We start from the raw sequence: 14,826 nt of genomic DNA, 5'->3' as shown, positions 1-14,826 counted from the left end.
ACTTTAAAAGCCGTTTGCCTCAAATATGACATCCATTCATATAAATCAGAAATATTGTAATTATTTTTATGGTGTTATTAATTGTGAATGCTGTAGTTGTTATCGTCAAATAAAAACAAAAATGTCAGTCCAGTTACAACTTACAACCCTACAGGCCTACAATTGGACGGTCGCTCTCGTCCCATTGCACGTGGGTTGCAGTCACGCGAGAGTTGCTCTGAAGAAACATGTCGACCCTCAAGCGAAAACGTGGAGGACGGTTACCCGGTGGAAAAAAAGCAAAGAAAGTAAAAACTCTCGCAGATGCAGGCGAACCTGCCACTGACAACCAACAGGAGAAGAAAGATGAATTCACCATTCCACCGCCAGTTTCTATGGTACGTGACTGAGCTTGTTATGGGTAGCGCAGGGTGTTAGCTTGCTAGCAAGGAGGTAACCAATTCATAAAGTTTAGTCCTCTGAGTCTGAGTATTAGGTTACCCTGAGCGAAATTTAGAATGGCGTTTGAGTGTTTTAACTGATGTTGATTTTAATTGTGTTCAGGGCAAATGGACCAACAAGGAAAGGGTTCTCATATTCTCCTCGAGAGGCACTGACTTCAGAACGAGACATTTGATGCAAGACCTGCGGAGCATAATGCCACATTCGAAATCAGGTCAGTGTTGCTTACATCTGGGAGAGTCTCAACAAAAGACAAAACAGTAATTACTATTTAGCTAGTACCGACTACCCATCCATCCATTTTCTAATCCACTAATCTTCACGGGGGTCGCGGGCGTGCTGGACCCTATGCCAGCTGTCTTCGGGCAGTGGATGGAGCACACCCTGAACTGGCAGTTTTTCTGAAGAAATTATAATTTATTAAAACTATAATGAAAACATTTTATTTGAATTCCCACTAGATACCAAAATGGACAGAAAGGACAAGCTATTTGTTATTAACGAGGTGAGTGTTCTTTGTATACGATTTATCTTGGAAATTGTTCATAAATGTATTTACATACTTGAATGAGGACAAGCACTACAAAAAATAAATAGGTGGTACGATAGAAATGTATATTTATGACCTGTTTTGTCCTTGTAGGTGTGCGAGATGAAAAACTGCAACAAATGCCTCTTTTTTGAAGCCAAGAAGAAACAGGATCTGTATATGTGGTAAGAGTCCCACTTTCTACTCCTTAGCATGTAAAACATACCTCGGTCCTGAAACTCCATGAAAGATGATCACTTTTGTTGTCACGCAGGATATCAAATAGCCCTCATGGACCATCTGCAAAATTTCTAATTCAGAATAGTGAGTGACCACCAATCCAATACTTGAATATAATTCCTACGATGACTGAAAATATAAACAATGTTAACTCCTTACAGTTCATACACTAGCTGAGCTCAAGATGACAGGGAACTGCCTGAAAGGATCGAGGCCGCTCTTGTCGTTCGATCCCGTGAGTATAGCCATAAACAAGATCAAGGGCATATTAAGGTTTGCTTTCACGTCTTTTGATGTTTCCCCTGCAGACATTTGACAAGCAGCCCCACTATGCTTTGCTGAAAGAACTATTCATTCAGGTGAGTGCTACCTCGCCGGATAGACTATTTTTAAGGGAATGCCTTTCATTTTACAGAAACCGAATGCATTCGTTCATTACATTATCCACACATTGCCTTTGAACGCTGTGTTGGCAGCATAACAGATGCCTCCTCTCCTACGTAGCCTGTATGTGTTGTGCAGGTCTTTTAGAGAAAGGGTTGCCTTTCTGAGGCGATAAGTTAAATCTTGATCTTTCTGTGAATGCATTCTAACATGATCTTTATTCAGATGTGGCTAATAAATGGGAGAGAAAGTTGTCAAAGTAAACGGTCGTTATTAAGATGTCTTTTTGCAGACGTTTTCCACGCCGCGTTACCACCCAAAGAGTCAACCCTTTGTGGACCATGTCTTCACCTTCACGGTTGTAGACAACAGGATTTGGTTCAGGAACTACCAAGTAATTTTTTTCCCATGTCATACATAAATAAATAACACACACACCACGTCAAATTTGACTTTTCTTTGTTTTTGGTTGTCCACAGATCATCGAGGAGGATGCAGCGCTTGTGGAAATTGGACCTCGCTTCGTCCTCAACCTCATCAAGATGTTCCAAGGGAGCTTTGGGGGGCCCACCCTCTATGAAAATGCACACTTCAAGTCACCTAATATGGTAACATCAACATTACGCTTGTGACCAGCAGTTGAACCTGGAAGATTTCAATCGCAACTCTCGGTTGTAATTGGCTCGAAAGTCCAAAACCGTTATTAACCGTGCAGCCAATGTTTTGATATTGTATAGGATGGGAATTCGATGTTTCACATTTAATCCTTTTTTATTCTTCTTCAAACAAGATTCCAATTGCATCCACCTGTCTTGTTCACAAATGTTACAAGCACACGGCCATGAACCGCCGCCGCTGTTTTGGGACATACAGTTAACACGATGCTATCCTATTCACTCAGCACCGGCGTGAGCTGCGTCTGGCGGCGGCGGCCCGTGTGCGTGAGAGGCAGATGGTGAAGGAGTTGCAGAGGGTGAAGAAAGCCCAACTCAAGCCGGAGATTTCCAGTGATGTGACGGAGGGAGTCTTCGATACACCGGTGCCGGAGAAACCCGTGACCATTGAAACGGAGCCACCAGAGCCAAAAGAGAAGAAGAAGAAGAAGAAAGGCAAATTGTTCAAAAGGAACAGGATGCAGATGGGGCGCAGGTAACGAGATGGACTGATCGATGAAAAGGAAGGAGTAGGAAATACATGTATTCCTTGAAATTGTGTTTTTTTTTTGTGAATGCACCATATTAAAGTTGCCACCTGTCAAGTTTGGAAGTGACAGACAAAAATGGCATCTCTTTCTTCCATTTATAAACCTTTTCATACAAAAAGTTAACTGTGATGTCTGACAAATATTGGGGATGATTTCTGCTTGGGAGGTGAGTGTCTTGACTCAACACAGTTGACTTTTGTACTTCTATTCGACTTTAGTTATGGCTAGAGATGGGTGGCTGAAGCTTCATGAAGCATTGAAGCTTTCCTTCAAATTGTGCCAAAACGGATTTAGAGCTTTGGTGCGTCAGTGAATGCAACACTAGCGACATCTAGTGGAAGAGAGGATTTAAAGCAACTTGTGTCATTAAAGAGGGAAACAGTCAATTACTCTACGCTTCAAACGTCAGACGTCATGTGATATTTGCAGACCGACACAAGCTCCAAAGCATTATTTTGAAGCAGTGCGATTCAATTCTGAAACCAGCTTTGAGGTCGTGGTTGCATTTGACCATCACTCAAACCAATGAGCCAACTTGCACTGAGCAGCCAGGATTTAGTTTCATGTGCCGATGAGGTTGCTAGGCTACAATTAAATGATACAACGGTTATGCTTTCTCTCTCCTTGATTGAGCTTGGTTTGCCGTTGTCCTGCTCGACCAACATTTCCATAAAATTGTGTTGGTCTCGATTAGCAGGGTGCCCACAAAGTCTATTACAAATGTACAAACCATAAGTTGATGCAAATAAAGATTTCTATACATGTCCACTTGTTAAAGTTCAACGAGAGATAAGACTAATGTGTGGTGTATAAAGTTTATTGTATTGTGTGAAAAACAAAACATTTATTGACAATAATACAGATAAACGTAGCAGCTTGTGACTTCTACTGGCCTTCACTATGTAAAGATGACTATGGACACTCGAACTTTAGCAATTGAGTGCTTTTTTTTAATGCTTTCTATCAGGTCGATTTTCATTATTATCGAATGGAGACACGCTTAGAAAAAAATGCTGCCTGTTATAATACACCCAAGTCTAGAAGTATATCCACAAAGAGAGCAAAAAATATGAAAGTGCTGGAATGAGCAGCAAGTTCAATCATTTTGAACCCATTTTGTCCACAATTTACTTGTACCAAACTCTTGTTGAAAGCTGCCTTGCCACATTTTTGGGGGAACAATCACTCGTCATCCACTTCCTCATCGGGACAGCAGTAGTAATCCACAAAGCAGATTTGTCCGTCGTCGTTGCGCACCAGGTACTGCAGCGACAGGACCCCCCTGCTGTCGGTCCTCACGGACACTTTGCTCGACAACGCCAGCGCCTTGGTGGACGGCTTCAGTAGCGACATTTTGTACCTGGTTGGACAGAGCGCTAAATGTAAGCTGAATTTCCTGGAAAAACCTTTAGGTTTCTTCAGATTTTGACTTGTAACACAAAGTATTAAAACACACACACTCACTTGTTAGTTTGCGTTGTGGTGCAATCGAACAGCTCCATCATGTCAGAATCTTTGGGGTAATCGTAATGCGCGCTTCCGGCATTGCCAAAGGTTGACAGCCTGTAGTGAGGTGAACGCATCAAAAGTAAAATCATTAAATGCCTTCAGTAAAAAGGTTGGGAGGGGCTTACCGAAAGTAAGGCTGGCTAAGGGACATGGTGATCTGCAGCACCTCGCTGGTCATGTCCAGTTCAGAAAAAGCCTCCTTTAAACTCTCAGACAGCAGGATCACCTTTAGGAAAAAACACAGAAATAATCATTAGGGGTACCGTAACAAATCATTTTGGTTTCAAGTTATCCTCACACTTTTTCCCATCACTGGTACCCTTTCTGTGCACTCACACACACTGAGTAAGCTATAATGTACGCAGCAGCCACAACTCTAACCACTTCCATCACTATGCTACTGCTGCACTGTAGTTCATTATTTCAGGTTTTTATTGTTATCACAATACTTTTCCATCACAACTACCCTTCTGCCGTGACAGCAGACGTTCCGCTAGCTTTGACCTCCACCTTGTTTGTGACGTTACTACTGCAGAACTCAAAGTCAATCGGCTCCTCTGGCTCCTGCGTGTTGATCTTGCAAACGGTCACCACACCACCCTCCTCCAGGAACAGGGTCAGGGGGTGACCATAGCCTCTGTAGCACAGTCGCAGGGCGGTTGACATGCCTGAGGCATATACAGAAGACACTGTTCATATGCATGATAGATCCTACAGTATAGCTACCGTAGATACATAGAGACTTGTAATAAGACATATTTGGAGCTTACAACTCCCCACCTGGTACTGTGCTTCCTCCAAAAATACTGAGACAATCCAGCAGAACTGTGAGGTTGATCTGCAATCCCACCAGATCTTCCTTGATGGTGAACTCCTGGAAGATTGCAGCCTACAAAATACAACTCAATATTACTATTACAATCAGAATTCAACAAGCCCAACAAAGAATAACAAACCTGGATGAAGGCATTGGCCTGAAGACATTTAGAGTCCTCTACTGTGACTCTGAGGCCGTTGGGTGTGGCGGTGAAGAGGGCGTGGTCTTTGAAGGCTATGGCTTTTAGGATGTTGGACAAATTGCGTGCATTGTCCAAGGTGGCCACCAGCACGTATTGGTCATCGTCGCTCTGCGACTGCATCAAAAGTGGCATTGTGGCGCTGGAGAGGGGAGGGGCGATGTATTAAAAAATAAGGTCAAATTGTGACCTCACAATGGTGTTTGGTGTGGCCAGTGGTGGTGATTTGTCTGCAGCATGCACCGCAAGATCATATCCGCTACACGAATAAACAAATGTTGTACATCATCTTGGTGATGAAGTGCTATCTCCATGGGTGAAAATACAATCGATGTTGGCAGTCTTGGTGCGCTCGTCCCCCCCCCAACTTCCAAACATTCAAAATGTAATTACGACAAGTCTGAAATAAATTGTTGATGTCGATCATACTAATTCCGGATAATCAAACGTGACTTTGAAAAGTTGAATCCGCTTGCCATTGTTACATGACTTTTTACATAGCTAACTTCACGTCGTTTATTTTAACATTAGACATTTAAAAAATATGTACCACTTAATATTAGATCTGACTTAATAAACAAGCAAACAGAAAAGCGTAAAAGTCACTCACACAGTTACAGTTCAGATATCCATTTAGTTGTTTTGTTTGTTTGTTTGTTTTTAGTCAGGCGGCTGCGATGCCACTACATCCGCCTCCTGCTTGACGCTTTGCAGCGGAAGTAGATTATGCGCGTGCGCATTGGCTTCCGCCTTCTCGATTGTTCGGTTTCTATGACAGGAGCGCAGTGAGAGTTTCTGCTTTTCATCTATAAAAGGTGAGCCTTGTGATGGAAACCCGTGATTATTTGTACTATTTAACGGTGTAACTTAATTTATCACCAGAATGTCTGACAGAAAGTCAGCGTTAGTCACGTAGCTCGTCATATGACGCAATAGTCGTTAAATAAACAAAACCTCAAGAATATATGATGGTGGCATTTGGTGGATTGTATTAATAAATTGTGTAATCTTTTGTATTAAATGGGTCAATAAATTTGTATTTTTGCCACTAACTTACAACTGTCTTTCACAACATCACTACACGAATAACAATGTAGTATTAACATCTGTTTCTGTGTTGTAGGCTCGTAACTTGGCTGCAGCCATGGTGTGCATACCCTGCATTGTCATCCCAGTTCTGTTGTGGGTCTACAAGAGGTTTCTGGAGCCCATTCTCTACCCTTTCATCTCGCCCATCATCAATACATTCTGGACCAAAAAAGCAGTGCAGGAATCCGCCACAGGTGACACAGCTGTCGGTGAGAATTGTAACGGGACATCCAAGGAGGTAAGATGAAAGCCAAAAAATAATAATCAGAGTATAATAAAATCAAATAATTCAAAAAAATGATCCACTCATTCTTTCTTTGTTCCAGCTCAACCACAATGGAGACATCACTGCCAATGGATCCACTGTAGCAGGCGATAAGAAGACAGACTGATCATTCTGACTGGTTGTAAATTGTTCTACAGCAAAACTAATAAAACTGTAAATATTTTTAGATGTTGCATTCAAAATGTTCCAGATGACATGTAGTTTATTGACCTTGTCACAGTATTGTTAAATATTGCAGCTCTTTTTCTTTTGACCACATCCACCCTGATGGTGAAATTATTAAAAAATACTTATAGAAAGACTGTTTGATATGTATTAATTATAACTATTTGAGACTTGTGAAAGGAAATCATTCTACTCTTGGACTATTCTTAATAATTGTACAGCATGTACTTTGTATGCAGCGATGGCTGTTTGTAAGTGCTCTATAAATACAGTTCAGTTAAGATAATTTAAAAAAAATCGAGATTTAATTTTGGGGGAAATAAATACTATATATAATTTGAACAAGGCAGTATGCTGTCATGGTGGTTACCGCGTCTCTCAGTTCTGAGATTTGGGTTTTGTATCTAAACTGTTCATAGGTGTGAATGTGAGTGTGAATGGCACCATAAACACTCTCATACACGCCACCTTTTTAATACATCGCCGAAATGCTCTAACACAGTACTGAGCACATATTTCAGAATAACGGATTTCAGTGCGATGAGTATGAGTGTTTCAGTTGGTTTGAAGGTAACTGGAATTTTGTCCCTAACGACTCCTAAGAAAGCACTCACAGTTCCCTTTATTTCACTTTATTGTTTTATATTTATGGCCTAGAACTGTTCATTTAATTGACTTTTTAACAATTGCGGACTCGTTTGTGTTACGTTGGCAAGGTAAAAACACACCTCCCTTGTAAACCGAGTTTTTTTTCCCAACAAACAGGAAATATATACAGTACTAACAATTAGACATTCCAGTCTAGGTATGTCATCATAAAGCAGATTTTTAAAGAGAATTCTAAATCGAGGACAGACATGTGACGTCACAACGCATATGACCCTCCCCTTACCAGACGTCATCACGCAAGGCCGCGACGTGTTCAACATGGAGGCGAAGGAGTGTGTAGCAAAACTTCTCTCTTCTCTGGAATGACTCAAATTTGACGCTTGCACATTTTAACCTTACACCTGGATAACATTAAGTGACGCAACACGGGGTGCATTTATTTAGCAGTCCTACTGGTAACGAGAGGAGGGAGCGGCGAGAAGCGTTTGTGACAGGTAAGCTCAGCGGTCAGCTGATGGCGAACTCGCGGCTAACGTTAGCTGTTATAGCAACAACCTCAACTTTCTCTAGTTATTCAAGCGTAATTAAATGGTCGCCGTCATGTCGCAGTCACAACGATAGCAGCATCACGTCATCAAGATTCGAAATTGTCCAGGGGTGCGAACGCTTGTTTGTTTGTGCTCTGCAACTGGTTGATGTCTAGTTAATGGTTTAATCTGCTTCTCTCGCCATAAGGCACCTCTAACGAAGGATTAACGAGTGTGAATGATTGTCTACATATAAACTGCAATTTGCCGGCGACCAATTAAGGGTGTACCCCTCCTGCCCCCCATTGCCCAAAAGCTGCTAAAGCTATCTGTACATCAGAGTCCTTTGGGAAGATTTGGAAAAGACCCTTAGAAAAACATCATCTCACACCTGCCCACATTTAAATACAAATTATAGTTTTTAGTTACAGCCTCGTCGCGGACTGAGATTTTACAAAGACGATGAATTTTGCTGGGTCACTATTTACAAGACTACATTCTTTCTGCACCCCCCCCGTCCCTCCTGCATCCGAATTTTTCCCATCATGCTCTTGGGAGAGTGTCCGGTTTTGTTAGAGCTCATCTGTCAGTTGTTGGTTGTGTTTCATCACTGCAAAGATTGAAAGATTTGTGATGATATCAAACATGTTTGAAGTTGTAAGGCCAAGATGAGGAAAAGGGTGATCACAGTTGCCTATTTCAGTATTCGGTATGTGTGTAGTATTTCAAACATATGACTGACCGTTGTTACATTTCAAGTACTTTCATGTGTGCAGGTCTTGGCATATGCCCAGCAAACAAGCAGTGAGGCAGCATTGAGTCTGGAGATGGGAGCCAACACCAGCCAGCTCAGTGACCTGCCCAACAATCCCAGCCTCAAGGTTCTGGTGGGCACCGAGTCCATATCGGAGAATGACCCCTTCTGGAATCAGCTCATCTCCTTTACCGTCATCAGTCCCACCAGCAGGTACTTGGCGCAGAAGTCTAGTCACATGTCTGAAGCGGTTAAGTCCCACCCAGGATCCTCCAGTATTCCAGGATGTTTGCAAAGCCGACTGTCACTTGAGTAATGATTCATCATGTTTTTTTCGTCCTGGTTGAGCATAAAGGGATTGACTAGTTAGTGATTTGTTCCTGTGAAAGCAGTGTTAGGCTGCATAGTTCCAGTGACATAATTTAAAAAATGTTTTGTTTTTTTTTCCTCTCAAGGGGCACAATTGATAAGTGGCATGGCAGTGTGAAGCGGATAAAAAAAATAGGTGTTTCTATCAATGGATAAGCAAAAAAATTGTAGTGAACATTGTGTGATGAATGTGGATTTTTGTTTATCTCTTTCTCTTCAGTGGAGACTCCAAGTTACTGGAAGAGGCTGTGTTACCACTGGCCAAGCTCCTCAGTATGGCAACTTTCTTAATTGATAAATTGATCAATACTGCAGTCAGGCACATGGAAAGTTGCATTGCATGCTGCACCTTGTGTGATGTTTTTCTTCCACCCTGTTTTCAGTTGAAAACAATCCCAGAACAGGAAACCTTGGCGCTCTGGTTAGAATCTTCCTGGGACGGACAAAGGAGCTCAAAATCTCCACAGAATGCCAAGAGTGAGTGTGGGAAGCTTTTTGTGTTCGTCATCAGTGTTCCTTGTTAATGTGTCTAAGATGGCAGAGTTAATCAAAAGCAGGACGGGCGAGGTTGCCGTCATCAATTCTATTGGAAAAGCAATGTCACTTAGAGTTATTATATTTGGATTCAAGTGTTGCCAAACTTTTCTACTTCAGTTGCCTTCCATTTTTTTCCAGATTTGGAAACCCAAGTGTAGAAAAGACCTTAACCGCTTTAGTATTGAAAACTATAGTGAGCGACAAAGGTGTTAGGCAAAAGTATCATACGTTTGACTTTCATTTTTCTTGAACAGTCATTCACGGGATGAGAAAGATTTAACTCAACATTCATGTTTTTGCTTTTTGTTTTTTTGTAATGAAAGTTGCAATTATGACACTTATAATAACAAATAGCCACTGCTTTTAAATACAATTTTACCATTCTTATCTGTCATTCCAGTTAACCTGCATCCAAAATGTGTTATAATGTGATATCTACTCTCCTCTGCAGTCAGCTATTCATCTGGCAGGCCCACAACGCCCTCTTCATGATCCGCTGCCTGCTCAAGGTGTTCATCCGCGAGATGAGTGAGCAGGAGCTTCATTTGCAGTTCAGTTACCAGGAGAGGGCGCCAGGCTCCTGTGGAGGTGAGCCATGTCAGCCAGTCTCATGCCAACACGCATCTCAGCACGGAGGTGGTCAAGGCCAGGAAGTTGTGGTCAGAGAGGGCATGGAAACTGACAAACAATCCCATATAATTAAGTGACTTGTGCTGCGTTCAAGAAAGCTGGGAAAGTCGTGTACCTTTATTGATGGATGTGCTTATGGGGTCCTTCCGTGATATGAACTCATAATGTTTTGACTATTTTCCTTCCTTATTCAAATTCCATTCACCTTGGAACCCGGCACCACTCTCCCATAAAGGTTGAATGGGGAATAAGCCACGCCCACAATACTTCGACACCACACTGACGTCACACTCAAGGGAAAATGAGACCAGCAACTATCTGAAGGCCCATCCCGCCTTGGGGCATAGAAGCCAGTTTGAGCCAAGATGGAGCCGAGGTGCCGTCGTATTCCCAGCAACCTCGGCACAAGGCACCACTCTCCCATTAAGAATGAATGGGGAATAAGCCACACCCACAAGTCTTCGGCACCACACTGACGTCACACACAAGGGAAAATGAGACCAGCAACTATCTGAAGGCTCATCCCCCCCCTTGGGGGGACTGAGGGGAGGCATAGAAGCCAGCGTGAGCCAAGAAGGAGCCGAGGTGCCGTAGTATCACCCAGTATCTCAGCACCCAGCACCATTCTCCCATTAAGAATGAATGGGGGAATAAACCACGCCCACAAGAGTTCTGCACTACAGTGACATCACACACAAGGGAAAATGAGACGAGCAACTATCTGAAGGCCCATCCCCCCTTTAGGCGTGCAAGCCAGGGTGAGCCAAGATGGAGCTGAGGTGCTGGGTTATACCATGGCACCTTTGGCTCCATCTTGGCTCTTTGACATCTCCTTCGCCTCTCCATCCTCATTGGTGCATATAGAACAGTCACACAGGGTGGAACAAGGCAGTCTAACATTTTATTTTCCAGACAGTGTAAAATGGACTACGTACGGCACCGATCTTCCTCTGTTTCGTCTCTGAAACTGCCTTGAAAGCTGGAAAATTGCCAGGTCAACTTAGTCCCTCCATTCTCTGTCTGTGGCCTTCATACAGAATCACAGCACGGAACAATGGTGCAAAATGTCAAGATTTTACAGGCAGCATAAAAAGGGCTTTTAACATCTCTCTTTGTCTCCTCTAGGAGCGAGCCATGAGGACCTCCTTGAAGAGCTGTTATCCAACCTTGTGCACCTGATCGTTGAAGTACCGCTGCTGTAAGCACTTTCTGCGTGTGTGTGCGCGCGTGCGCACGAATCATGAACGTCACTTGTGCACATTTCAAAAAAGGTCAAGATGTGCTCAGACTATTGGGGAAAAAAAGGCACTTACGGTGACCGGGATGATCACAATGCCCCAACTGTTCCCACACGGCAATTTAATAATGCAACTTGTCTGACATTTTGCATAGGCGACTTAAAAGAAAAAAACAATGAAATTGTGGTGACCTATATACAGTTTGTCACTCCCTCTCATCATCTTTTTCATTTGTAGTCATTGTATACATATGGGAAACTGATAAAGATCATCCTTTCCACTATGCTCCACGCACACGCCTTGACGAGAATTCAGAAGTGTCCTTGCAATTGTCATCTGTGTGTCTGTTTCACATGCAGGATTCAGTTTGAAAAATATTTCACCCTGATAAATGTCTTGTGTTTGAAGGACCCATGGCAATGGGTAAAACCTCCAAATGTCAGACTTGCTGTCTCCATTTTTCGATCGCGCCAGTCGGTCACAGGGCATCTACTCCAGACAAACAACCATTCAGACTCACATTCTTCGATGAACCTGACATTTGTGTTTTGGGAATGTGGGAGGAAGCTGGAGAAAACCCACTCAAGCACCGGGGAGAACATGCAACCTCCACGCGGCCAAGATTCCAACCCACAACTTCTTGACCGTGTGGCAGGTGCAGTGACCACGAGGCCCCGTTGCGGCCTGGCAAGGACACAGTTGTTGGAAATGTCTTGGTTAGGTGAAAAAGTGGGGAGGGGCCTTGAGAATTGATTGATTGATTGAAGCATGTCTGGCTCACAGTCAAAAGGTGTCTTGACTGATCCATTTCTATCATAGGCCCCGATATATAATCCAGCGTTGCCACAACAGCAATAGAGATGACGTTCACTCAGTGACAAGCTATTAATTGATGCTACGACTTTAATGTCCACACCGACGTCTTGTGTCCCTGCAGTGACATCACCTACAGCATCCTGTTTGAAGCCGTCACCACGCTGCTGGTGTTCTTTTCCTACCAGCTGTTCTGCAAAGACATCCTCAGAGATGGGTTGATCTACCGCCATGTCATGAATGGACGATGGTGAGCCAACACACAAATGCACACATTTTCTGGAATGGTGGTCGACACGTGATTTATTCTTTTTTTTCCCTCCATGAGAGGTAATGGAAAAGAAAAAGAAAAAAAAATGTTGCAGTCAATCCACGAACATTTGTACTGCTGTCACACATCACAAGAGTTTCTGGTTCTTTGGTTGTCATCGCACCTTTCCTCAAGCCAGAGTTGCAAAGTGTCTCCTCAAAGTTGTACAAACGCTTTGTTCCCGTAGCGGGCCGTCCACATTCTGTCGATGACACAAAGCGTTTTGGATCTCCTCCAGTCTGTCGTGGGACCGTCGCAGGCCTCTGTCTGCTTCTCTGCGCTGCCAGACAGTTTCATCACAAACAATGTCCTCATGTGTTATTCCGCTACGGTCTTAAAAACAGGGAAACGTCCAAGTGGCCATCGCCCCGCCGTTTCCCCCGTGACCCTTCGCTTGCCGTCTGGGACGCGAGCGCCAAGTCTGAATTTTAAGTGATGACCTGCATTCCATGGGTTTCCGACCCAAATTCCTGCTTCTTTCCTGTCCGAAATACTCCTGCTCCCAAGTTATATGAGCAAAAGTCACTCCCAGCACCCGTTGTCGTGCAGAATATCAGTGGACTGTTGTCAATATTTCTATATCGTTAAGCAAAGAGGGAAAACATGTACTTTTTTTCCCCCGCCCCCAGTTTGTCACTGACAAGTCGCCTGGTGAAGACGCTGCTCTATAACTTCATCAGGCAGGAAAAATGTCCGCCGCCAGCAACACACATCTTTGAGCCCAAAGCGGAGGGCGGCCTGCTCTACGGCCTGGCATCTGGCGTGGCAAGTAAGACCACACACACACAAATAGCCTGCTTGAACCTGAATAGCGAGTAGCGTGACCTACACCAAATTGATAGACACCGAGGGTTGGGCATCGTTGGACAATTCCGATTCAGATTTGGGTCCTTGATTCGATTCTGGTTCCTAACGATTCTCAATGCAGATTCTTGAAAAACAAATTACAAAAAAAACAAAAACGAAAAAAACAAAAACTCTGTGGGTTTTTTTTTTCCCCAATGAACTTTTTACTATTTGTGAACTTTACTATGAATTTCTCAAAGTGTTGTTTTTCAACAAGGATATGTATTGCCAATTATGTACATCATTTATTGGGCCTCGAATCTTTGCACAGGTATTTCATTCATTCTCGTGATCAGCGCGTTAGCCGTTTTTAAATTGCTCTGCAACATCTTTAGTTTGCAAAAATATTTTTAAGGGAATTGTCACAGCAAAGCAATCAATGTATTGCCCTGAAAAAGTACAAACGTGTCGCCAGTTTTTCCCCCTTCTCTTGTCTTTTGTTTCATACCCGAGCCATAAATGATTAGAGGAATGAATGTGTATGCCGTCCGGGCATACAAAGCTGCATCGATGAAAGTGATGGGTCAAAAATGAGCATCGCGGCTTGTGTGCGTGTGAACTGGCCCCGTTGTTGCATTCTGGACCTATGTCTGTCTTGTTTGAATGCTTGTTAGCACGGATGTGCGCCCACGAGCTTCCCCTGCAGAAAAGCTTTCTTTGTGGTGCGATGGTGGCAGAGCACATCCACTGAGGCATCGGCATTCACTGCCGTGTGTGTGTGTGTGTGTGTGTGTGTGTGTGTGTCAACGGCCACAGACGGGCCTGATGATGAGTTATGGTGCCCTGTCCTCTTCTGTAATCCCCCAGAGCCTGTCTGTCTGCAGCCGCCTCCCTTGTACACACACGCACTTCAACAAAGACACAGGGCGACTCATATGGTCGCCGCACGGCGACAGCGCTTGCTTTATTTCTCCCGTCTCGTGAAGCGTGCACATTCCATTTCCATGTGGAAAATGTTGTTTGCAATTCAAACAACAGAACTCATGTGAAGCAAGAACTCCGAAAGGAGAATTTTTACACGTTTAGGTCTTGTTTTATTCTCTGAGCCGCTGGAGGAACCTTTTTTTTTTATTTCTGCGCTGTTTTGTATGCGTCATGGGAAAATGTGTGCTTTTGAACATACAATGTGCTGATATGTGTGAGGTTATCAGAACAGTGTTGTCATCTTGTCTGACTCTGTACAGCCCCAGAAACATCCCGAGTGTCTCGTCTGTCTTCTTTCATCTTTGATGAGGCACACTAATCTCTAAACAGACCCAATACACAAGCTGTTCGAAAAATGTTTCCCTTTTATGAATATAACAACGCTCAGTTTTGATCACAATGTACA

General features: G+C 43.4%; 4 protein-coding genes across 4 annotated transcripts in view; 3 read left to right on the top strand and 1 right to left on the bottom strand.

Moving 5' to 3' along the window:
* Positions 1-211: 211 nt before the first annotated feature.
* brix1 (biogenesis of ribosomes BRX1) lies at positions 212-2,803 on the top strand. Its single transcript, XM_086134988.1, has 10 exons — positions 212-377; positions 544-655; positions 903-946; positions 1,085-1,155; positions 1,245-1,294; positions 1,372-1,445; positions 1,519-1,569; positions 1,887-1,988; positions 2,074-2,202; positions 2,496-2,803. The coding sequence occupies exons 1-10, from the start codon at positions 228-230 to the stop codon at positions 2,745-2,747; spliced, it is 1,035 nt and encodes a 344-aa protein (XP_085991114.1). The 5' UTR covers positions 212-227; the 3' UTR covers positions 2,748-2,803.
* Positions 2,804-3,599: 796 nt separating this feature from the next.
* On the bottom strand, positions 3,600-6,030 carry rad1 (RAD1 homolog (S. pombe)). The gene is made up of 7 exons (XM_086135675.1): positions 5,936-6,030; positions 5,264-5,465; positions 5,088-5,196; positions 4,818-4,975; positions 4,433-4,533; positions 4,263-4,361; positions 3,600-4,158 (listed from the first exon to the last, which is right to left on the bottom strand). The coding sequence occupies exons 2-7, from the start codon at positions 5,456-5,458 to the stop codon at positions 3,981-3,983; spliced, it is 840 nt and encodes a 279-aa protein (XP_085991801.1). The 5' UTR covers positions 5,459-5,465; positions 5,936-6,030; the 3' UTR covers positions 3,600-3,980.
* A 17-nt stretch (positions 6,031-6,047) lies between these two features.
* c21h18orf32 (chromosome 21 C18orf32 homolog) lies at positions 6,048-6,997 on the top strand. Its single transcript, XM_086135676.1, has 3 exons — positions 6,048-6,138; positions 6,447-6,650; positions 6,739-6,997. Exons 2-3 carry the CDS (start codon positions 6,468-6,470, stop codon positions 6,802-6,804), a joined length of 249 nt encoding a protein of 82 aa, XP_085991802.1. The 5' UTR covers positions 6,048-6,138; positions 6,447-6,467; the 3' UTR covers positions 6,805-6,997.
* Positions 6,998-7,772: 775 nt separating this feature from the next.
* dym (dymeclin) overlaps positions 7,773-14,826 on the top strand; it is a 34,523-nt gene continuing 27,469 nt past the window's right edge. Inside the window, exons 1-8 of the mRNA XM_086134266.1 lie at positions 7,773-7,966; positions 8,776-8,966; positions 9,343-9,395; positions 9,506-9,599; positions 10,111-10,247; positions 11,415-11,487; positions 12,465-12,590; positions 13,280-13,419. Of these exons, the coding sequence (XP_085990392.1) occupies positions 8,827-8,966; positions 9,343-9,395; positions 9,506-9,599; positions 10,111-10,247; positions 11,415-11,487; positions 12,465-12,590; positions 13,280-13,419 (763 nt within the window). The 5' untranslated portion in view covers positions 7,773-7,966; positions 8,776-8,826. The remainder of the gene's footprint in view (positions 7,967-8,775; positions 8,967-9,342; positions 9,396-9,505; positions 9,600-10,110; positions 10,248-11,414; positions 11,488-12,464; positions 12,591-13,279; positions 13,420-14,826) is intronic.

The sequence above is a fragment of the Hippocampus guttulatus genome, chromosome 17 (assembly GCF_054856545.1).
Source record: "Hippocampus guttulatus isolate MCC_2025c chromosome 17, RoL_Hgut_1.0, whole genome shotgun sequence".
Lineage (NCBI taxonomy): Eukaryota > Metazoa > Chordata > Actinopteri > Syngnathiformes > Syngnathidae > Hippocampus > Hippocampus guttulatus.
The sequence above is the reverse complement of the archived record's forward strand: the minus strand, read 5'-3'. Positions and strand labels throughout refer to the sequence as shown.